This window comes from Meleagris gallopavo, chromosome 25, assembly GCF_000146605.3.
Source record: "Meleagris gallopavo isolate NT-WF06-2002-E0010 breed Aviagen turkey brand Nicholas breeding stock chromosome 25, Turkey_5.1, whole genome shotgun sequence".
NCBI lineage: Eukaryota > Metazoa > Chordata > Aves > Galliformes > Phasianidae > Meleagris > Meleagris gallopavo.
This window is the reverse complement of record NC_015035.2, coordinates 5,538,174-5,561,874: the sequence shown is the minus strand read 5'-3', so window position 1 is coordinate 5,561,874 and position 23,701 is coordinate 5,538,174. Positions and strand designations below refer to the sequence as shown.

At 57.2% G+C, this 23,701-nt stretch overlaps 1 protein-coding gene across 1 annotated transcript; it reads right to left on the bottom strand.

Moving 5' to 3' along the window:
- Positions 1 to 5,035: 5,035 nt before the first annotated feature.
- LOC104914334 (microtubule-actin cross-linking factor 1, isoforms 1/2/3/5) lies at positions 5,036 to 22,350 on the bottom strand. Its single transcript, XM_031556836.1, has 22 exons — positions 22,099 to 22,350; positions 21,483 to 21,632; positions 20,995 to 21,210; positions 20,744 to 20,893; positions 20,036 to 20,269; positions 18,504 to 18,653; positions 18,188 to 18,421; positions 17,650 to 17,862; positions 16,777 to 17,286; positions 16,501 to 16,677; positions 15,945 to 16,068; positions 15,513 to 15,721; positions 14,938 to 15,255; positions 13,993 to 14,159; positions 13,152 to 13,308; positions 12,614 to 12,731; positions 11,360 to 11,422; positions 10,488 to 10,729; positions 9,998 to 10,127; positions 9,034 to 9,233; positions 7,673 to 8,168; positions 5,036 to 7,123 (listed from the first exon to the last, which is right to left on the bottom strand). Exons 2-22 carry the CDS (start codon positions 21,612 to 21,614, stop codon positions 5,613 to 5,615), a joined length of 5,751 nt encoding a protein of 1,916 aa, XP_031412696.1. The 5' UTR covers positions 21,615 to 21,632; positions 22,099 to 22,350; the 3' UTR covers positions 5,036 to 5,612.
- Positions 22,351 to 23,701: the final 1,351 nt, after the last annotated feature.

The window sequence follows — 23,701 nt, the reverse complement described above, 5'->3', positions numbered from 1 at the left end:
GGGAGCAGCAGCGTGAATCACTGCTCCGGAGTGATGCTGAGCGAAGTCACAGACTTGGAGAGAAAACAGGAGAGCTTGGAGCAGCCCCAGCGCATCTCCAGGCAACGGACCCCAGGCTGCACGCAGCAACGCGCTTTGCCGAGCGGCACGGCAGGTGCTGCGCTCGCAGGAGGGGTGCTGTGAGCCTGCACCCCAACAGAGCCCTGCACTGCAACTCCACCGAGCTGAGAAACCGGAGCCGAGGAGGGCTGGGAGCCGATGATTCGGGCGAGCTGCAGGTGCTGCTGCCTCCAAACCTTTGGGACTGAGCCGAGGCCAAAGCAGCAGCTGCCACACACCCGGCTCCTCTGCTCCGCGGGAGCAGCAGCTCCTCCACGGGGACGGTGAACCACGGCCAAACCAGTCCAACACCGCACCAACAGCGCCTGCCCTCCCTCCCCAGAGGTGGAAACGAGGAAAGGAGAAAGGTTCCAGCGTTATGAAACGTGTCTAATTGCCTGAAGCACTCAGCCGAGCTCTTTGCACACGATGGGGAATCTTAGGAAATCCCTTTTCTTATTTCCACAATTAAACGTAGCCAAGGAAAAGAGCTGGACATGCTGTGCTGGACCCCAGGCACCCCCTGCCCGCTGCTTTGCCACCCCAGGCCCTCGTTTGGGCAGCGGGGCTCAGCTCAGCACCCACAGCTCTGTACTTCGGGGCGGGTCATTGACCCAGGCTACAACAGCAGGCGACGGCAGCTGCGCTGTGCCATGCTGTACTGTGCCGTGCCAGCACAGCTGCCCATCAGCAGAGCGGTCTGGGGCCGTTAGGGCTGCAGCCCCTCCAGCAGGAATCCCAGGCATCCTGGCCGGGCGCGGAGGCTTTTTGTTCCACTCCTAGGAACGCTCTCGATGTGGAGCTGACGGCTTCACAGCCAGAAATTCTTTTCCTATTTCCTCACTAAGTCACGTGCCGACAGCAAGCCAAGTCTTCCCCGACACATCTCCCCCATCGCTAAAGCAGTTTGAGAAACATTCGGCAAGCACTGAAGCCTGTGAGAAACCTGCCCTGCTTCGCCTGAGAGCTGAGCTGGAGCTCCTGCAAATTCCCTGAGCCGTGAGCCGGCAAGAAGCCACCAAGGGCCACCACTGCCACCAGCGATGGGGACAGCCATGGGGCCACCAAGAGCCACCACTGCCACCAGTGGAGGGGACAAGTCATGGGGCCAAGGGATGCTGAGGGCTTCGCTGTCGCCTTGGTTGGTGTGATGGGAGGACAGGGCAGGACAGGAGCTCCAGTATGAATTTCTGTTCTTTTGCTGTCTGCACGGCTCTGGTATGTGGAGCTCTGCCAGCTGTGATCTGTGTTACCGAAATAACGGCTGATAGAGCTTCCAGATTTGCAGCCCCGCAGCCCCAGCTGGTAGCAGAGCTAGTGGGATGGGCAGAGGCTGTGCAGTCACCAGGATGTGGCTTTGGCTTCATCGGTGTCCCTCTCCTTGAGCCTCATTGAGCCAAATGCAATCTGGGGTTTGGGGCTCGGTCCCACAGGTGCTGCCCACCACAAGGGGACAGGTCACCCCAGAGCCACCCCGAGGTTCCCCCGATGCCAAATCCTCGGGATGAAGACCTTCCAACTCCCCCCTCAGAGGATCTTCCAGACTTGTAAGGCTGCAGCAGGAGCAACCCCAGCCACAGGTTTCCAGCCTTCCTCATATGGACGCTGTCTCTGCAGCGCAGGGTCCGCGTGCCTGCCCCGTCACGGGGTGATGTCACCCTGTTTACGACTGCACTACATCCTGCTGCAGCCCCTGCTTACATGGGAAAGCAGGCTTTGGAAACCAATGTATTTTTAGCTTTCTTATAATGCATCTCAGCAGCTGGAAATGAGGGAGCTGCCTTGTGTGATGATCGCAAGAGCACAGAGACGGCACAAAGTCTCTGATGGACACACTGCTGTGAGCCCACCGAGCGTCATCTTCATCTTCGGGGCTCCTCATCCTCACCTGCTGTGGGTTTGGACTCCACAATGACAGTGCAAAGTGCCCCCAGAGTTAAACATGCAAGCAGCTATTTGGGTCTCACTGGGATTTGTGCCAGGGAGGTGGCAAGTTATGCTTTATGGCCTTTGCTGCATTTGTCCTAAGTTCAGAGGGATTTCTTTATCTCCCTTTCAGTGCCATTGCTCTCCTCCTTCTAAACTCTCTCCTTTAGCCATATCTCTGGATTCGGTGTTTCTGTGCACTGTGAGGTGTGCGGTGCTGCGTGGGCAGCCTGGAGCTCACTGTGCGCTCTGTGATAATCCCATCTGCCTGGCTCAAGGCTGCCTTCAAACCGGTTTTGGTCTCGGCCCCCACACATTCATCCACTGCTGCCTTTGCACAGAGCATTTAGGCACTGCACTACACCACGGCATCCAGTGGTGCCCAGCCTTGGAGGGGCCCAAGGTGGGAGGCACAGCCTGCGCCCCACCTGGGATGCCAAATCCCCACCCCTGGAGCTGGACCCCCCTGCGGCCGTCCTGTCCTACGTGGGGTGGGAGTCAGCGGGGAGGGCTGAGTGATGGGGCGGTGAATGGAGGGCTCTGTCGGAAGTGAGGTAAGTGCGTTATCATCCCGAGAATCCTCTGCATGGGAGACATTTTAAATCACTCCTCCAGCAGAAGAATTGGCAATTGTTCCGTGAGCGCGGCGGTGAGTAATGCAGCCGAGCTGCTCCCCACGCAGCTCCATTCTGCTCAGCCACCCCCAGCCCCACCCCGGACGGTCGGTGCTGGCAGGTCTGGCCATAGGGCTCACTCCACGGCAGCCCCTGGGGCCACGTCCCACCCTCGCTCCTCTGCCTCCTCTTCCTCCTCCTCGTGTGCTGGGCCTCAGCACAGTATTTTTAGCATCTCCTGGAAACACCACCACCAGCTGATGAACCTCCTCTGCAGGAGGACATTCCTACGAACATCTCCCCCAGCAGAGCCCTGGCAGAGTTACCAAGGCATGAGCATGTGGGTGGGTTCAGAATAGCAACCCAAGCTGACCCCCAAAAGGCTCTGTCAGATGACAGCAGAACTGTGTTGTGAGTTGAAAACACAAACTCTTGTTACAGGTCGGTCTCAGCAGCTCTCAGCTTCTGCTCGGGTTCACTTTGGCTGAACAGAGTAACCAAACCGTGCCGAATGCCACCGAGGTGCTGCGGGCTGGGACCTGGGCAGCTCCATTGGTGACAGCTCCATTGGTGGCAGCACTGTGACCACAACCCTGCGCACAGAGTGGGTGGGGACAGCTGCCGAGCCCACTCCCACATTTATCGTTGCCTTTCCAACAAGGAGATGGTGCCTTTAAGGCAGCTCAGCAGCTGTCAGAGAGGAGGCATTTCTGCGTGTGTTGCTGATGCTCAAAATAATGCCCAGAGATACTTTAAGTAGGTTTGGAAGGCGTTCAACGAGGAGGCACCGCCACGCGCCCCACTGCTGCCCCGACCCACCCAGCTGCCCGGAGCCACTGAGCATTCCTACGGGGGCACAGAAGGGTTAAAAATACCACTGGGGGCTGCGAGGTATGGGACCATGGACCCCTCCCCAGGAGGATCCCACACAGGAGCACAGCGTCCCCTGGGAGGACCCCACCACCGCCCCGGGGCTCACCGGGAGCAGCAGCCGCTCCCCCTCAGGGCTGATCAGGGTTAAGCGGGGAGAACCTGGAGCAGAATCAGAGCAGCATCTGAATGGGGAGATGACTGACGCTGCTCGTGGCCCGGCTCACTGCATACAGCTCCTGTCTGAGCACTGAGGGGTGCTGCAGGGCCCTGGGCAACCCGACCCACTCTACTAAAGTGGAGTGTGCCATAAGTTATTGCTGCCCAGGGATTCTCCCTCCCTCCACCCTTAAGCACAAAAGCTTTGTTGGCACGGAGCAGCCTTGCCTAAGCACAGCACGTTGAGCAATGTGGGGCTCCCATCACCTCCCAGTGCTGCTGCGGGGCCATTCCTCCCCCATCCCACCACTGAGGGCCCGGTGGGGTGAGAGCCAGGGCTGTCTGCAGGCAGGAGAAGGAAAATACACGGGGAGCTGCGAGTGTCAGCTGCTCTACACATCAGCTGCCGCAGCCCCACCAGCCCCCAATAGATCTCCTTTGATTAAAGCATGGACACAATGAGTCCAGAAGTGCCCACCTTTGTCAGGGCTGCGTTGGCGAGGTGCTGGGAGCCCTGGGGCCACACCTAATTTGCATCTCATTTACACAGCTGTTCATTAAAATTGATGCCCTAGGACACGCTATCTGCTCACAGAGCCCACACCCCGCACAGTCGGGTCACAGCCTCCCTTGGAAGGAGCCCCACGAGGAGCTTTGCAAAGATCTGCTCCGCACCACGCGCGTTCCTCACTCTGGATGAACCGTGCAGAGAGGAGCGCTGCTTCGTAACAGCGATTGCTCCATCCTCGCTTCTCCCCCACTTCATCCTCAGGCATGAAGGCAAAACTCACTGCTGCAGCTTTCGTTTTCCCCCCTGAGCTTTCGTCAAACAAAGACCCCAAAGTGCAGTGCAGCCAATGAGTGCCTCCCAGTGAGGGGTAAAGGGTCGTCCCCAGGGCCATTGCTCCACCAGCCGCGCAGGCTGGAAACTCCTCTCCGGCTATACTCAGTGCAAGCAACTGCACGGTGTTCAGTGATGAAATTAAATCCCTTCCAAACAATACAATTTTAATGCTGCCCAACGCAAAGGATAACAGCAACGTATGTGAGCTCAAGTCTGTGACGCTTCAGAGCATTTTTGGATGGGCAGCCCCCAAAACAGAAACACTCGATCTAATGCAGGACTCACAGGGCTGCTGAGCGGTGGAATGGGATCAATTAGCCATGAGATGAAAAGAAAGTGGCTGCAGAAATGCCTCCCTGCCCCGTTCCCTGTTATTGCCAGGAAACGAGTAGCCAGATGTGAGCCAGCCCACCATCGGCACATCAGCAATACGAGTTTCACAGCAAGAAAACTCCTAGGAAGCATTAATGCAATGAACGTAGAATAACAGCATGACCCAACACCACAATGCTGTGTAAAAAAATTATAATGCTCAAACACACTCCAATTCTTTTCTCAGTATTCTATGCAAGCCTCAATGGTCCCCATCAGCTCTTAGCTGGAAACATGAAAACCACCCAACAAACGTGAACTTCGCCTTGGTGTCTCTCCCGTGTGTCTTCCATCCGCCACAGTTTATCTGTGGCTTTGTTTGCACCCAAGGCAAGAAGAAATGGATGCGTGTGTGTTCACAGAAGTGAACAAGATGTGGGAATGGTGCACCAGGTAGAAAGACCCGCTCAGATTATGCCAGCATCCCAAACCTACACATCAACCACCTCCAAAGGCCCAGGAGGCACTGGCTCACCATTACACACCACAAGGAGAGGTGGGAAAAGACCTTTTTCCTCCAGTCCCAAAATCTTACTGCATCTTTTCAGTGCAGGCTGTCACGGCCAGAGGTTGATTTTGTATCCTCCAAAGCAACAGCATTTTACTGCGTCCAAAACGCCAACATAGCAAAAAAGCCAACGAAGCCACAACAGCTCGGTCCTCCCCAGCAGACATCGGTCCTATCCAAAAGACCACAGCACTGGACAGCACAGAAGGATGTCCTTCAATCACAGAGAACCAGGTAAGAAATCAGCACAAAGACCTACCTTGAAGTCGGCCAGCTGCTGGTTGATGGTCTCGACCTCCGTGCCCACCACCCACTGCAGAGCCTCACTCTCCTCCGCCGCCGCTGTCATGTGGGTCAGCTCCTTCAATCTGCTGTAGAAGTCCTCAACGCGTGCCAGCGTCGTCTCCACCTGCTCCTGTCGGCTCCTGCCCCTCTCGGTCAGCTTGCTGCACTGCTTGCTCAGCGTCTCCAGTTCGCGTTTCAGTCCTAATAAATCGGGGCTCCCCTCATCCTCAAGCATCTTCTTGCATTCACTTTCAGAGGCCTCAATGTCAGCCTTCAGCCCCTGCAGTTTGCCCAGGAACGTGCGAACGTCCTCCGCCTGGGACTGAAGGCTGTCGGCGTCCCTCCCCGTGGGCCCCATTCCGTCCAGCTCGTCGTCGAGGTCTGCCAGCTGCGAGAACATCTCCCTCACCCGCCCCGTGAACTGCCCGATCCCTTCCAGCTTGTTTTCCATCAGCACGCAGCAGTCGTTCACTTTCTGCCTCATTGCTTTGAACTCTTCCTGAGCCACCTCCGCTTGGCCCAGGAGCTGGGAGCAGTCGGACCCATCGGGAGCGTCTTCCACCAGCCCTCGTGTGAAGTGCTTCAGGTAATCCACCTGCGGCTCCAGCGCCTGCAGCACCTCCTGCTGCGCCCTCAGCTTCTCCAGGTTCTTGTTGCTGCAGGCTTGGGGCCCCAGAGCCTCGAAGATCTCCAGCTGGTGCTTGGCCCCTTCCAGCTTCTTCTCAATGTTCTTGAAGCTCTCCTGAAACTCCTTGAGCCTCTGCGACATCTCGTCGATGGAGCCTGTCTTGGCTTGCAGCTCCTCCGTGATGGCGTCCATCTGCTGGTTGATCGCAGCCTTCTCGTCGCGGATGTCGTCCTCGTCGCTCTGCGAGGCGTCGATCAGGACGTCGGCAGCGCCGTTCAGCATCTCCAGCACCGAGCGCCGCTTCTCCACATCGCTCAGCAGAGCCCTGGAGCGCAGCAGCGCGGCCTCCAGCTGCACCGGGTCCAGCGTCACCTCCAGCTCCGACACCCTGGCCTTGCAGTCCTCCACCCACGGCAGGAGGTCCTCCGCGTGCCTCTGGTACTTGTGGGCTTTCTGCAGGCAGTCCTTCAGCTTGGAGTGCCTGTCGGCAGCCTGCTTGCTCAGCTCTTCCCAGTGCGTTTTGAGGCTGACCAGTTGGTTTTGCAGAGCGGTCTTCTCCTCCCCGGGTTGGACAGAAAGCAGCAACGATTCCCCCTCAGCCACGATCATCTCATAGGAGCCACTGTGTTGGTTGAGACTCTTCTGGAACTCCTCTTGCTCCTGAATTTGGCTCTGGAGCCTCTCCAGTCTAGCAGAAATAGGTTGGCTCCGAGCTTGCTGGCACAGTTTGTCATCGAGCCAGGTCCTGAGTTCATCAAACATATGCTGGAACTGCTGGGAACTCGCAAGCGCGGTCTGCAGTCGGTTCATCCGGTCGGCTGCAATGGAAATAAGATTAGAACGCGACAATTAAGCTGGAATCAAATAAGCGAAGGGCAATTATTTAAAATCATCTCAGATGCACCAACTGTGTTTTGATTAACAGGAAGGAGTTTTCCATTGCATCACCAGCGTTGCTCACTGGTTCACGAATTTTTTAAGCAATCAGTAGGGATAATGCAGCCGTTTCTGCGGCCCTGACCAATTTCTAAGAGCCATCTCTTACAACGCAGAAGGGGAAACCCAACCTGAGAGTGGCCATGAGGTTTCTCTGCCCCCCATTCTGAACCTGGGGCACAGCTGTTTTGTTCCAGGTGCAGCGCATGCCACCAGTGGGACTGAACTCGCCAGGCTCGGGTATGCCTGGAGTGAGAAATCTCCTGTGCTTACAGCCACTGAAAACACCCACAGAGCACCTCAGTAAAAATGATAAATAGTCATTTCCCTGCTATTCTCAGCAGCTCAGTGATGGGTGAGCCCCTTGGCAAAAAGCAAGGGGTGGAGCTCGACCTCTCAGCATCCCTTCTCACACCTCCGTGCTGTCTCACCTGCCAGGTCTTCCAGTCCTTTGAGAGGAAGAGCCACCGTTTCAAGCCGTTTCCGCAGCTCATCTTTGAGGTACTGCTCCCCAATCAGAACAGACAGGTCGTCACACAGCGTCTGAGCCTCTGCAATCTCCTCCTCCAGCTGCTCCAGGTCCGAGCGGATCTCGCTGGTCTCCTCCAGCTGCTGCTTCACGGCGTCGGGCTGCGTGCTGACGGCAGATTGGTTGCTCAGGCGCTGCCCAACCGCCTTCACCTTCTCGGAGAGGCCCTGGAGGAGCTCCTGGTACTGGGTGCTCTTCACTATGGCTTGGTCAATTTGGCTGGAGCGGGAGTTGAGGCGTTCTGTCAGCTCGGACCATTTCTGGTTGACCCCTTGGAGCTCCTCCCGCACGTGGTTGGTGGATGGGGAAACATCCCCGGGGCCAGTGAGGATGCTCTGAGCTGCCTGGTTGAGCTGCTCGTGCTGTTGTCTGCGAGACTCAAATTCCTTCAGCATAAACTGAAACAGAAATAACATAAAAATGTTTGCATGAAACTGACAGCTCCAAGTACACACAGTCAAAACAAACCAGACCTCCAAGGGCTTCACCCAGCCCACAGAGCCCCTAGGAGCAAAGCAAGACGCTCCTGGGATGGGGCAGCAATTGGGCAATGCAATTTACAGTGACCTTGCAACTTAAAAAGCTGGGAGTCCGTGACTGCAGTGATAGAGCACTTTGCTTGTTCTCTTATTTGCCCTACTGCTGCATAATGTAACATAAACCAGTTAGATGGGAATCTAATTATGTTAACCAGGGCCTTTCATTTCGTGACGCGGCGGCCGCTTACGGACATGGCAGTATTTGGAAGCAGTCGGTAGGGGCTGGCAGCCCAGGGATGGGCAGCATCAGCAAGACCTGCAGAGCATCAGCACAGGTCTTGTTTAAAGCAATTTCACTCTCCAACAGGGGCCACGTGATTCACTGATGAGTCAGTCCAGAGCAGGGAACCAAGCACTGCACCTGTCTCAACTCATCCACAGTAGTTTGCACTCAGCAGGGCTTGGTGGACTTAGGAGCAGAACCCTGACATCACCAACCCTGGAAGCTCTGGAACCATAAGATGTGGCACTGAGGGACGTGGTCAGTGCGCACGGTGGGGGGGTAGAGTTGGACTGGAAACCAATCATTCTCTAACCCGAATGATTCTGCGGTTCTGTGAGTGGGCACGGCGGAGATGGGTCAGTGGTTGGACATCGTGATCATAGAGATCTTTTCCAACCTTCATGATTACGTAATTCCATGAAGGAGTGCCATCTTCCACCCTGTGGACCACAAGCAGCACCTCTTTCTTCACCCCTAACCCATGATGTAGGACCAGCTCACCTGGACCTGCTGCTTCTGTGCGTTCAGCATGTTGGGATCGATGGAGAGGGGTCCCAGCACGCTCATCATCAGCTCCTTCTCCATCAGCCATGGCCGCAGCTGCGCCTCGGCCGCCTGGAAGCTGGCCAGCTGGTTGGCTGACTCCTCCAGCTTCTGCTGCCGCTCGGCCGTCGCCTGGCTGGCTCGTTCCCACCTGCAGTCTGCACAGAGCTGGGGTTGGCTGTGCTCCCCTGGGCTGGGACGGCTCCGCACCCTCCCCGTGGTTCACCCGGGACGGGGGTCCTCTGGCTTCCCACAACTGGCTCCAGTCACTCTCCCTCTAAGAAGCCATTACCCATCCCTAATGGTCTCGAAGCTCACAGAATAAACCCCACAAGCAGCACGTCTGCAATGCAGGCACTGCTGCCACCAGCTTGTCTGACCTTGGAGACCCCCCTCACACCTCTGGCTCAGACACGGCTCCGATAAATGGATGCTCCCACGTGTGTCAGCCCTCAAACACCACGTTCGTATCTCCTGGATGGAGAACTCCATAAACGTGTTCCTGCCATTTCAAAGCAGGGACTCTCTGGGCTTCTTTTTAAACACATTGCCTTGTTTAGTCAACACTCAATTACCTGCAGTACCCTTACTAACGACCAGAATTTCATATCTAGCAACGCAGCTTTTAATCAAAGTAATCAACTCATGCTGCTGATGCTTTTTTTTCTTCTTTTTTAAAGAAGTAATTTAAGGAGACAAGTCTTTAAAATATACATCCATCATAGAGATTTCATTAATCAGAACAGAGCTCGTCTCTGGAACACCTTGTGCACCAGACAGCTCGGAGATAAGTTTGCTATTTACTGAATTCTAATTAGAAGCGACTGCTCTGCTGTGACTTTGGAGTCGTCCTGCAGTCCGGAATCACTTCTAATGTGATGCTTCAAGACAGAAACCTCATGACAGAGCTTCAGGCACTTACTCAGGTCTTCCTGCATCTTCTTCCAGTTTGCTGCTTCTGGAGAATCTGGATATTTCTCCAGCAAACCAGAAAGCGCTTCCTTTACCTTCTGGATCTTTCCAGAATTCTGTTCCAATTCAGCCAGAAATGCCTGGAAAAGGACCGTTGGAACTTTGTTAGGTACAGTGCAAAGGAACAGAGTCACTGAGGAGGAATGAAGCAGCAGCTACGAGCTGGAGAGGAACAATTTCTGCTCTTTGCACTTTAATGGAATCGCTTCATTTTTCAGCAGCAGCAGCACAAGCTGCTTGGCTCCCAGAGCACCACGGATGGGGAACAGCTTCCCACAAGGAGCTGGGAGGGCAACAACAAGCACTGCAGAGCCAAACACGCGCCCGAGAGCACCAAGTGTGGGAGCAGAGGGTGGGCTTCTGCCCCACTCCCCGGGATGCCGCAGGGCAGATCCGGCACTTCCACCCGGCCGCAACAAACCCTGCTCTGATGCGGTTACCTTGTTGTGCTCGGCCTGAGCCCGCACGGTCTCCGTCTTGGTGGGTGAGGAGGAGGCTTCCAGCTCCGACAGCGTCCGCTCCTTGGACTCCAACCACTGCAGCACAGCGCCCGCCTCCTCCTGCACTGCCCGCATCCTCTCCAGCAAGGCCGAGAGCTGCTGCAGGCGCTCCCGCAGCGCCGCGCCGAGACCCTCGTACTGCCGGCTGACGTCCGACACGTCGCATTGGATCTCGGTCAGATCTATTGCCAAAAACAGCAGCGCGGGATGAGAAGCGCGGCCCCGCGCACGGCGCCGTCAGGCACAGACTCAGCCCCAGGCCGTCCGGCTGCGCTGCACTGCCGCTCACTGCCATGTGTCACCCCAGCGCTCTCCCCCGGCACCACCACCGTGTGCTGGCAGCTTGCAAACAAAGCAAACGTCCTCATGTCTGTGAGACTGACGCACGCTGAGCCCCACTGCTGCAGTGTCACTGCTGGGACGGTGCGAAGCAACGTGACGCCGAAATACCGAGCCATTTTTATGCACCTGTTATCTCACTGAACTGGTGAACTAACAGCAGATATCAGGCAATAATTAAAATTGCTCTTCGGTCGGAAGGATTGGAAGGCATCGTAATCCCTGCGAACCAATAGATTTAACTGCAGGCCCCGCAACAATCTCCATCTACCAGCCCTGGCACCATCTGACGGCGTCGGGACAACGCCTGTCCTTCAGCCTGACCCACATCCACACCGCCGGTGTCACCGAGCCCATCTGCAGGCTCCTTTCGCTTCGACAGGATGCTGATGGTGTCACACTGGGGCTGATGTCTCACGGATGGAAATGCACAGACAAAGCGGACGGGGACGCGGCCAGCGGAGCGCTCTCACCTTTGCAAGTGTGGAATCCATTGACGCTGCCCAGAGGCCCTCCCACTGCAGGCAGCACAGAACCTGAGCGGAGGGGACGGGGACAGACAGGGGGACAAGACAGACATGTTAGGGCTGCGTACAGCAAGCAGACAGGAACGCAGTGTGACAACACAGCCCTGTGGCACTGAGCACACTGATGGCACTCGGGATGTGGCTCTGCTGTGCACCCCGCAAAGCTGCTGCCCTGAGCGTGATTTTGTGAGCTGAGGCTTTGCAATGCCTTCCCCAGAGGGATTAGCTCCCCGAAGAGATTAATTCCCTCTTATTCTCCTTTCCCTATGGAATGAAACTGTTTAAACCTTCCCTAGAGCTCTGCTAGGAGGCACCACACGTGTCCCGCTTTGGGAAGCGCTGCAGACACCACAGTTACATTTTGAATCAAAAGGGGATTCTTCAGAATCGCCAGCTGCTCCCTTTCTGCCCCTCTTGGGTGAGGGACTGCAGCTTCCAGCACCGCCCCAGCTTTGCAAAGGGGAAGGGGTCCCCTGTGCTGGTGGTACCACGCAGTGAGCCTCGCGGGCAGGGGATGAGCCAGCTCCAAATCACAGCCCCCATGAATCCTAACACCTGACCTGCACCTCCCCTCTTTTAGATATCTGACAGCGCTCTGAGAGAGGAGCTGAGCTCTGTCTGGTAATGCATTCCAGCTCCTGCTTCCACACACCCTGCAGACTGTTCTTGGAAGTTCCCCATTGAACTGTTCATCAAGTCAACCCCAACAAATAAGCACAGACTGTACATTCCCATAAAGGCCCATCAGAGGGGAGAGTGCAGGGACTTGTTCTCACGAGCTGGAAGACAACTCCAGCTGGTTTCCAAACAAACCAGACATAATCTCATTGCTTCACAGACTCAAAGCCAGAAAGGAGATCAGTAAATCATGCCTGAGCACTGCAGCCTCCCATTCCACGTGGATATGGAGCCCACACCTGGATATGAGGCCCGGACCTCCCTGCGCTGAGCACCAACACAGTGCTCACTATAGGGCAGCCCCGGGCCCCAAGCTGTGCCTCGTGCTGCTGGGCTCAGAGCACACAGCTGATGCACAAAAACAACAGCCTCAGTGCTTGCTGGTCTGCACCACCTCTGAAGTCATCTCAAGTTTGGTAAAAAGGGGAAGTAACCATTTCTGGCTCAGTGCAGGCTAACAGAAGCTGCTCGTGGAGCTCCATGAAGGAAGGAGCCCTCCTCATGAGCAGGGCTGCCACTCACCCGCCTTGGTCTGACTGTCCGGGGCCGTGATCTCCACAATCAGGTTCTCCAGGAGGGTCCCCCTGTGGCTGAGCTCCTCCACCTGCGGGCCCTTCCCTGACCATTCCTCCAGCAGCTCCTGTGCGGGGGCAAAGGCTGCAGTCAGTGGCTGCTCCAACAGCACTGCGTACCCATCCCACAGAGCCCTCATGCCAACCCACAGGGATGCTGCAGGACCCCCAGTGTGGCCCTGGAATTGTTTGGGTCCCCAGGATGTGTCTTGATTTAAGGCTGCCTTTGATGTCTAGGAAGGAGAAGCACACGGCAACAAATCCTAAATCCTTGACAAAGCAGGGGAGTAGGGAAGGGAAATGTGCTGGATGTGGGAGGACCACTGCTCTGCTCCGTCTGCACACGAGGGGATGTCCACACAAAAAGGGGTTGCAGTCCAGCAGGAAAGCATCACTGCGAGCACAAAGCACCCCCAGGACACTGACCCCTGAGATTTATTCCCCACTCCAGCATTTTCACAGCAGCTTCTCCAGCTCCCTCTGCCCACCTGGACCTGCTGCCTGCGCCGCTGTAGCTCCTGGGTGCCCAGCGAGGTGTCCACAGGTGGCACTTTGCCCTCGCTGTCCTTCAGCCACTTCCGCAGGGCTGCCACCAACCTCCGAAACTCGTCCAGCTGCTCCTGGCAGGATGAGGCGTCCCTTTCTCTGCGAGTGAAAAGGTTTTGGGCAGTCAGAGCTCGTGCTTCGCCTCGCAATTACCGCCGCTGAATGCAGCACAGTTGTGTCTCCAAGAACCCAGCTTTTTATTATCAGCAGCAGATGCTGCTTAGGAACTGTGTGCACAGTGTGGGCCAACACGGGGCGCGGGGCAGCCTGGGGGCTCACAGTGGGGAGCACCCACTGCACGTGCTGACCAACTAACAGAGCTTAGTATGGAATTCCGCTGCTCTCGCCCCATAACCTCCTTTGCAGTTAGGGAGCTGGGAGACGCAGCTTGCAGCCCCCCCAGAGACACAGGCAAGCTGCTGCTCCAACCCTACTCGTGCTTCCAGGGCTGATCCAAGCTCAGGATGCTGCTAGAGCACCTCTAACCCAATGCCAGGGCCACCCCGCTCTGCTCCGTCACCCGCGATGCCCCCACCCCGCTCCCGCAGGATGGTGCGCAGCCCACGCGCTCGGAAATGTGCGAACGCGGCTCTGCAGCACCGGGAATGTTCCAGCCGCCCCCGGCCAGGGCTTTTTATAACGTGTCAGCTGCAGAGCTGCGCCGCGCTCCCGGCGTGGGATGGGGAGGCAGGAAGGCTTTGCTTGTGCCCCCCCTGCAAAAAGGAGAGCTGATGGGGCCCTGCTCAGGCTGTGAAGGCTCAGGGGGGTCAGACTGAGGCTCACCTCTCCTTTGCCACCTTCTGCAGCTGCAGGAACTCCTCCTTCAGATTCTGCAGCTTTTCCTGTTGTGCAGCAGCGCCGGGCACAAAGCCGCTGGCACCCAGCTCCACAGCCAGCTGCTCCAGGGCAGCCAGGTCCTCCTGGTGCTGCCCCATCTCCATGTTCAGCTCCTGCCAGAAGCAAAGGGTGATGCTGGCTGTGCCCCCAGCGGATTTGGGGAGGGGGCTGAGGGGGATGGCCCTGGTGAGCTGCAGACCCTCTGCAGGCAGCACCGTGCATTGCACCAGAGACAGACAGACGGGCAGGACTCAGGACTGCTGCTCCTGAAGCTCTGGCTCAGCACATCCCACAACCAGCTGCGGCACCAAATCCCACTTCTCCCTGCCCTTCCCCTGGTGCTGGCTTAAAGTCACACAATGAACACGATGGAAAACCCAAACTGGGCCAACCCGAACCCAGCAGCATAGCATGAACATCTGGTTTTACATCAGCAGGAGCTTTTCTGCATCTGTGAGCAAACCATGCCCCACAGGACAGCACTTGTAGGGAACCTGAGTGAAGAATTCGCACAGTCGCTGCTGGCCACCAGGACTCACTGCTGTGTCACATCCTGCGCTGCACTTGCTGCCAACACTTGGGTGTTTTGCTTATTAACCGATGGAGGCTTTAATTGGTAAAGCCTCACTATATTTGGATCGGCCCCTAGGAGACTGATTCTGTCAGAAGTTTGGGCTGGCTCCAAAGAAATGCCATTCCCATCTCTCATGGCTGCAAACGGCCTCAGCTGCTCCAGCCTCGCTCCCTTCCTCAAGCAGCAGCAGGTTCCTGCGGCCTGGGAGCAGCGGGGGCTGCGTGAGCAGGATGCAAACCCCACAGAACGGCAGCACCCAGGAGTCCTAAGCAGGCAGAACCCACCTCCTCCCTTGGGCAGGGGAAGGCACAGCTCACCTGAAGGTGCTGGGAGAAGTGAGCGATGTCTTGCTCTGGCTGGTTCCCGGATGCCAGCATCCGCGCTCTGCTCTCCATGAACTGCTGCAGCTTCTCTGAGAGCTGCTCGTACTGCTCCACCTTGGGCAGGAGACCCTTCAGCACCTCCTCTTTCTCCTGCTGCTGCTGGCATAGCCTTCCAAAGCGCTCTGCCACCTCTGCCAGCTTGCCCTGCAGGGCAGCAGCCGTGCTGCCATCCGCTGTCTCTGCAAAGCGCGTCACCATCTCACGGGTGGCTTCCAGGCAGCTCCTCTGCCGGGCGATGTCCTGCTTCAGCTTCTGGTGGGAGCACACACACAAAGGATGCCACGTTAGGAAGGAGAAGACCGAGCAGGGACAAGAGGCTGCACTGCCCCATGGAACAGCAGCACGCATTTGTGGGTGCACCTCCCTGGAGGTGCTCGAGGCCACGGAGGGGCAGCCCGAACTGGAGGGAGGCAATCAGCCCGTGGCAGAGGTTGGGACTGGATGGGCTTTAAGGTCCCCTCCAACCCAACCACGCCGTGGTTCTGTGATTTGGGGCAAGGCGGCCTTACCGCGCTGGTGGCCAAGGAGTCCTGGATGGTGGCGGAGGAGAGCGTGCCTGGCTGCTCTGTGCTCAGACTCCTCTCAATATCAGCTACTGAGTGCAGGAGGCTCTCCAGGCTCTCCTGGACACTCTGGGACTGCGCGATGGATTTCTGCAGCAGGTCTGAGCGCTCGGCCATTTGCTGGGAGAGGATCTGGAAGCGGCTCACGATGGCGTCTGCAGAGACCAGCAGAAAGTGGAGCAAATGGCACAGAGCTTCCCACTGAGCGTTCAGAGAGCAGAGAACACCAGGCTCTTGCTGAACTCAAAGGCCCCATCACTGTGCCTCCACCACTGCCCCACGTCCCCCAGACGTGACCGATCATCCATCCTCATTGCTTTTCGGTCTGTCCCCATCCATCCCTGCCACACCAGCAGCTGCTCCCTGCTGTTGTTTTACCTGTTGTTTCCTGAATGTGCCCATGGTCAGGGGCCGGCTCTCCCTGCACCTCCAGCAGAGACCGAGCTGCTTTCTGGAGCTTCTCCACTGGCACCTGATGCTCGGCGAGGTTTCCCTGCAGCTGCTGCTTTGGCACAAGATAAATCGGCAGTCAGCCACATGTAAGAGACCTTCACCCACGATGCTCCATTTAAACCCTGAGGATAAACCCTGTTCAGTTAATCAAAAAATCCTACAAATGAATAATGTAGGTCAGAAGGCTGCAGGCAGGGCTGGGTCAGGCTGCTCGGGGGCACTCACAATGGGGGAATTTCCTCCCTACGTCCCACTGGGACATTCCCTCTGGCCCCTCATCCTCATGCTCAGCACCTCCCAGAACAGCCTGGCTCCAACCTGCAGTGACTGCTGAGCCTGCAGGTACAGCACTGCACCCAAACGCAATACAAGAGCAGCTCGAATCTCTTCCTCGCTGCTGATGTCCAGCACTGAGGCTGCAGAGCAGAGGCTCTGGATATGCTCCAGCACTCCCCCAGGAGATGACCTGAGCCCCACGCACCCCAGCGCTGGCCAGCTGCTCCTGGAGAGCTGTGGGATCTGAAGAAATGCTCTCTGATAGCAGCTTCCCAACCGCAGCTTCGCTGTCTTCCAGCCACATCTGGAGAGACTCTGCCACCTCCTGGAACTGCTGGTAGTGGTCCAGCAGGGTGCTCAGGTGGGAGCCGAGCTTGGTGCACTGCAAGGGAGCAAAGAGACACAAGGGGAGGATGCACACAAGATGACAGCAAACAGAAAATGCCCAGGAGTCCCAGGGTTTGCAAAGCCCTCCACGTACCTTGGAGTGCAGCGTGGCGTACCGCTGGCTGGCATCCTCCAGCTTGCTCTTCACCACGCTGCCAGATGACCCCGCATCCCCAGCAGCTCCCTCGGCATCCAGCACCTTCTGACCCGACATGGTGACGAAGCGCAGGTCGCCTTTGTGAGAGATGACGTCTTCAGAGAAGCTGCCCTGCCGGAGCAGCAGCTGCCGGAGGGACGCGGGGTCGCCGTCCCCTTTGCACATCCCCTCCAGGTCCTGCTCTGCTTGCTTCAGCCACGCCTCGAACTCCCCGTGGTCCCGCAAGAACTTCTGCAGCTCATCCCGCAGCACTTGCACTCGTTTCAGCTGCACCTCGGAACGCGCCAGGGACGCCGCATAGCGCTCCTTCAGCTCCGCCAGCCCGCCCTGCAGCCGGGCCCCCTCCTCCCTGGGCAGGCTGTGGCCGTGCTTCTCCAGGAATGCCTGCGCCGCCTGCGTCGCCAGGATGACGTCCTGCTGCTGGGACAGCAGCTCCCGGTGCTGGGCCTGGAACACGGCATGCAGCGGTGACCCCCGTGACCGAGGACACTGCACCCGAACCCCCACAGCACGTGAGGTGGATGCAGGGAGGCTGTGTGTGGGGCCGAGCCCTGCATGATGCTGCGGTGCCAGTGAGGCAGGACGATGTAACCCCTTCTCATTAAGGGCACCGTTCTCTCATTATGTGAGAGCCTGGTGCCAGCCCCACCACCGCTCACCACGCGTCCTTCAGGTCAGGCAGGAACTTCCCAGGAGTTCCCCACAAGGAAAACCACCCCAGCGTGCGCTCTGGAGGCCAGACCCATCCATCACCCAACCCACGTGCACCACAGACAGGGAGCTTCGAGGGGATGAGACATCAGCCCTGACCTTCAGCCCCTCGTACTGCTCATCCAGGCTCTCAGCAGTGCTGGCTGCTCCCACCACGTGCCCATCAGGGATGTCCTCTGCACCCTTCCCAGCTCGCTCAGCAGGATGTGGTCTGTACTGTGGGAGCTCTCCCTTCTGCTCCAGCGATGCCACCCAGCTCAGGAGCGCATCAATCTTATTGCTGTTCTCCTGCAGCTCTTTGGCAGCTTTCACCTGAAATCACAAAGCTCTGGATGATCCCTTTTATCCACGTTCAGCAAAATGCTGCTTCTCACCCCAGTGCAACGTGGGGCCACAGGCAGCCTCCATCCCGGAGAGCTGTGGATGCATCTCACAGCTGTGTGGAGGTGCTCAGTGCCCACCCTAAGGCTCAACCAAGGATGCTTTGTGACCACACTTCCTCCACAACGGGGGCAATGCGAGGGCAGCGAGAACAGTGCATCGTTTGACTCACTCAGGGCTTCAAGCAAGCCTGGTTCCATTGAGCAGCCCTCAGTGCTCTCAGCCAGGCACAGGGCTGCAGCTCCTCACACGTTACCTTTTCGGTCTCCTGCTGCACTGCAGCAGTCACAGCACTTTCCAGCTCCTTCTGGGCCATCTCTGTCCTCTCCTGCAGGGACTGGTACTGCTCCTTGGCACGCTGAAGCTTCTCCTGCAGTACTGCCAGCTCTCCAGGCTCCATCTTCGCCTTGTTCTCCTCCAAGAACTCCTCTGTGCTTTTCAGGACGCTGGCAAAGGAGGCGGCTCGGCTGTGCATGCTCCTCTGCAGCTCCTGGGCAGACAACAGCACGATCCCATCAGGGCCCTCCCAAGGCAGCACCAACCCTCCCAGCGGCCTGTTTCAAAGCACCGACCTTCACGTCGCTTTGCCTCTGCTGCAAGGCAGGCAGGTCTCCTTGGCTGGCTGCTCGCTGCTGCTCCTCCAGCGTGTCCTCAGCCGCTGCCAGCCAGGAGCTGAGCTCGGCCAGGTTCTGTGCACGGGCTGCCTGCTGCTCCTGCAGCGTCTGCGGTCAGAGCAGAGGGGGAGAGAGCTGTTAGTACCAGGGCTGCGCCTCGCTGTGCGCATGGCTGAAAAGCAAGGCACGAAGTTACAGCTGCAGCACCTTCCTGGAGGGGATGCAGCACAGAAACTGGCTTCTGCAGCTCTCCCTGGGCTCTCTCCCCCTCTCACATTCACACGCTGCAGGAATGGGGCTGAGGTCCAAAGCCCAGCACAGTGCTGGGGGACTGCAGTGCACATCTGCCACCACTCAAGCAGAAACTCCTGTTTTGCTTTTTAAGAACCCCATCCAGATACAGTTTATGCAGCCCTCTCCTAGGAGAGCGCCAGCAGAAGTTTCTGTGCCTCTTCCATCCAATGTTCTGAACAGGAAAACTGCACCAGAAACTCAGCTGAGGAGAGGTAACAGCCTGGCAGTGGGCAGCACCACTGCGGAGCCCCAGCTGATACCAGGGCTGGCTTTTGGACATGGGGTTGGAGAGGGAGCCCAGGGGAGAGGAAGCTTTTCTGCAGCTGACCCAGCTCCCACATTTTGCTGCCAGAGAACAACAGAAGCGCCTGTTTGAGCAATTGAGCATGATGTGCCCTGAGAGTCCCTGCATCGTTTCTCTTCCCTTCCCCACGGGAGGTGAAGGTTTGTGTTTCACTGGGCATTTCAGCAACGATGTACAAACTTGTGCAAAACACTGTGCTTGCGTCTCACAGTCATAAGATAAACAACAGAAGCAAACTGAAAGAGCCTTCTTAAGAGCTCTTCCGCTGCAAAGCGAGTTCTTCCTGGGTTAGGATGGGCTCACACAATCTGAAAAAGCAAAGCAAACTGGTTAATACACACACACACACTCCAGATGGGACAGGCAAGAGTTACAGAGAGCAACTGTTAATAAAACCGCATTAATACTGTCTTGAACAAGAGGATCCATGCAGTGATGGGTGCTGCTGGAGTGCAGCAGGGCCTGGGGACTTGCTTTTGCAGCTGCTGGCTGCCTTGGTGCATCATCAGCGATCTCTCTAGGTCAGCAAAACCTTGCTTGTGCACCGACAATAGGACACGAGGACCCAGTCGTGGTGCCAGCTACACACAGGGGTTTCCTGGTGGGCTTACAGAGATCAGGGCTTGTCCCACCTGCCCAAGATACAATGGCAGCAGAGGACTGTGCTGCCCACACCTCGGGAAGGCTCAGCCTTCTGCAAGGAAAGCAACCTTCCACCTGGGAGCTGCGTGGCAGGAAGAAGAAAGACCTTAGAGGAAGCTCATGATGTGCAGTGAGAAGTCGTAAACCGAGTGGCATGCAGGTGACATCCCAAACGAGGGGCTCAACCCGCGCTCCTGTGGCCGGAAAGCGCTTCAGCGAGCAAAGTGCAGGCAGGAAGATGTCCCACAACCTTCACCTGATCCGTCTGCTCCGCCTGCCGCAGACAGACCTGCAGCACCTCCACCTGCGCCGTCACGCGCCCCGCCAGCTCCCGGAAAGCCTTCTGCAGCTCGTTGAGCAGCCGCAGCAGCTGCCTGCTCTGCTGGGGGCTCAGGTCCTGGGCGTGCTCCGAGATAAGGAACTGAACGTCGAAGGCGGTGGCGTCGAGCTGAGACTTGGTGTCAGCAAGGGGCTCACTCAGCTCCTGGAGGGAAGGGAAGGGGCTGTCAGGCAGCACGTCGTACACACAGCCTTCATCCCCTGGGTTTCAGCTGCCAGCATGCAGGAGATGCTGAGCTGACCAAATCTTGAGAGCTACCACTGCCACATGAATGACTGGGGGGGTCTGGGCTCCTCACAGTGCTGGTGGAGAGGTGTGACAGAAGGGCTGTCAGGGCCCCCCACGGCAGCAGCTCTCAGCCCCAAGGGAATCCCATGGACCTCTCAGCTTCCACTGCACACACGTGCAGTCACTCCCCAAACGCCCAAAGCAGATGGTTCACACTTTGTGGAAACAAATTACTTTGGAGCAAATGCAGCATCTCTGCTCCTTCTGTGATGAAAGGTAACAGTAAACCCACCGAGGCTCCAGGAGGGAAGCAGGATTAACAGCCTCTCCTCCACACACAGAACAGCATCTTCATCCATAGGGAAGGATTGGGGGCATCGCCATGGTTACCTTATAGCGTTGGAGGCAGCGACTCAGACTGCTGACATCCAGTGTGTGTTGGTAATCAGTGCCGTCCAGCGCCTGCGCCGTGCCGGACACCCAGCACAGCAGCTCCTGCAGCTTCCCCTGGAGGCTCTCATGGTGTGCTGTGATCTCAGCCTGAAACACAGAAGTGCCCCACTTACACATGGAGCGGGGAGGACAAACCCCGGCTGGGCAGGGCAGTGGGACAGAAGGCAGCAGGGCCAGCCAGGCTCTACCTTTTGGGTTTCTGCTGCACCACGAAGGTTTTGCAGCCGGGACTCCAGGATATCGCTTGCGGAGCTCAGAGACTTCTGGAGGTTCTTGGCATCCTTCTCCAAAGCTCTCAGTAGTTGCTCGGGGACTTCTTCAGGCGGGTTGGCCACGATCCGCTTCACAGCGTCCAGCTCCTGATTCACTGGAAAGCTGAGCTCCCGCAGCTCGGCGCCCAGGGCCTGGGGAAAACAGCGTCGTTACGGCTCTGATACGCTGACTTCACCTTCCTGCTGCTGAACTGACAGCACTGCAGAGGTTTTGGAGAACCAGCTCCAAACTCTGCGCGTGTCTGCTGGAAAGATTCTCTGCAACTGACCCGTCCGTGCAGCCCCGCTGGCTGCCAGCACTCAACTACTTTTCTCCAGGCTGTAAAACTCATTTCAGCCATGCTCAGGGAGCGTCAGAGCAGGGAGAGATGGGGTTTGCACACAAGTGCTGGGGCTGTGCTCACCTCTGCCTGCTGCAGCAGTGTCTGCAGCTCACCCAGGTTCTGCTCCGCCGGCTGCACCCTTTTAATTCTCATCTCGATGTCTCGCAGCATGGAGAGATAGGAGATGAGCTTCTCGTCGTGCTCCAGGCACATCTTCTTGCTGAACTTGATCTGCAGAATCCGACAGTGAAACAAAAGTTCAGGTTTAGAGAAAAGAGAAAACAAGTGGTTGTAATTTTGAAAAGAAGAAATCCCTAGATAGCATTCCATTTCAGGGACTTTCCACTTGCTGGCCTTATCTCCAAGATTCACTACAGGAAAAATCAAGCACGTGGGTTTTTCTCCAACACAAGCTTAGAAATGGCAAGAGATCTATTGTGTTACAGTAGAAGTGCCAAAAAAAGGTCCTACTTATTAGTCATTTGTAAGCAATGCTCCAGCAAAAAGAAGCCACAACGAAGTGATTTCAGTCATACATCACTGCGTCGTTTGCCAAATCCATTGCAGCTGACCCTGTAAGATCAAACCCCAGACATCCATCCTCATGTTCTGACCGTCTTCTGTTCTGAGCACCGGGGGCAAACCACACGCAAATCACTCAGAACCAGCACTGAAATAGCAGACAGCAGTACCGTACCTGGGCAGGTCTGGCAGAGTCGCTCGAGGTCTCCAGCAGTTCTCCCTCCACGATGACTGGCAGGAGCAGCCCCCGATCGCCAGGACCCGCCTGCCGGGGCTTCTCCTGGGCTGCTTCTCCCCGGGGCACATCCCCCTGGGACACAGGGGCAGTGGGCACAGCAGCTCGGTCTGTGCTGATGGCTGCTGCTTGCAGCTGCGGGGGGGTGTGCAGGTGTCCTGAACTTCTGTGGGTTCCTCTCTGATGATTAACTCATCTGGTTTTTCGCTGACTGCAACAAATGCATCGCTGGTGACTTTCACTTCAGCCTCCTCCTGGCTCAGCATCCCCTCCATCTCCAACGCCGCAGAGGAAGGGGGACCCACTCTGACTGCAGCTCTCAGCACCGCTGCTGCTTCCGCTGCTTCTGGGGGGGTGGGGAGCACCTGGACCCCCGTGAGCTTTGCTGCATCTTTCCCAGGGATGGGCTTTGCTTTTCCATCCCTGCTGCTCTCCAGCTGCTTTTGCTCAGCTGCATCGTCTGCCCACCCAGCAGGAAGCTCCTTGCTGGCAGCCTCAGGCTTTGCTTCTGGAGCTCTTGAGACAAAGTCCTCCTCTTCCTCCTTCCCTGGAATTTCTTTGGATATTGGAATGGGAAGGGACTGCTTTTCTACAGGTTTCTCCAGCTGAGCGCTGTCTCCTGAGACACCAATCTGCTTTGTTCTCCTTTTCCTGCTTTTTTGTCTCTGGGCAGCTTTTAGCTCAATTTCCCCTGTTCCTTCCTGACCACCCGGACCTTCTGTCTCCAATGAGGGGGTTTCTCCCGCAGCTCTTCCACCTGCAGGCTTGTCTCTTGCAGGCTTCACAGGGACATCAGCCTTGCCGGATCCTCTGGGTGTTGTAGGACCCACCTCCTCCTTTCCCAGACCCACAGATTCCCTGGGAGTTACCTGTGCTCCCCGCTCCCAGCTGCCCACCCTCTCCCTTCGCTCCGAAGCTGCCGCTGCACCTCCTGCCAGAGCTCCGTCCGTGCTTACAACCGCCTTCCTCCTCTCCTTGCTGCCCTCTGTGCAGCGAAGCTCTTCCTCCGATCCCAATACTTCCCTTGTCCCCAGCTCTGCTGCTTCCCCTCCCGCTCCCTTCGTCGCATGGGAGCTGCTTTCTGCAGTCCCCGTCGCCTTCGTCACCACCTCTACAGAGAGAGAGGCTGCCCGCAGTGCTGAGGATCCTGGAATCATTTCGCCCACTTCTCGCTGCTCTCTCACACTCTGCTCTGAAGCCTCCGTAGGGATCAGCTTTGGCTTCCCTCCTTTTGCTGGGGAACTCGCAGCTTTGGACCTGGCTTTGTGCTCTGTGCCGTCGGACACAGCAGCACCGCCACGCAGGTCCACACCTTCCTCTTTTGGAGACACCTTCTCCATCTTCTCCTGGGAAAGGTGGGCTTTATCTACCGTGAGGGCCTCTACCATGTCGCTCTCCACCGACATTTGCGCCTCTCGAATAGCAGCAGCTAACCTCTGGCCAATCAGTCCCTTTTCAACAGCTTCCTCTAACGCCAGTCTCTTCCCACTGCTAGCGTCCACAATTCCCCCGGCCCTCAGCTGCCTGCTGCCGATGACCGCCG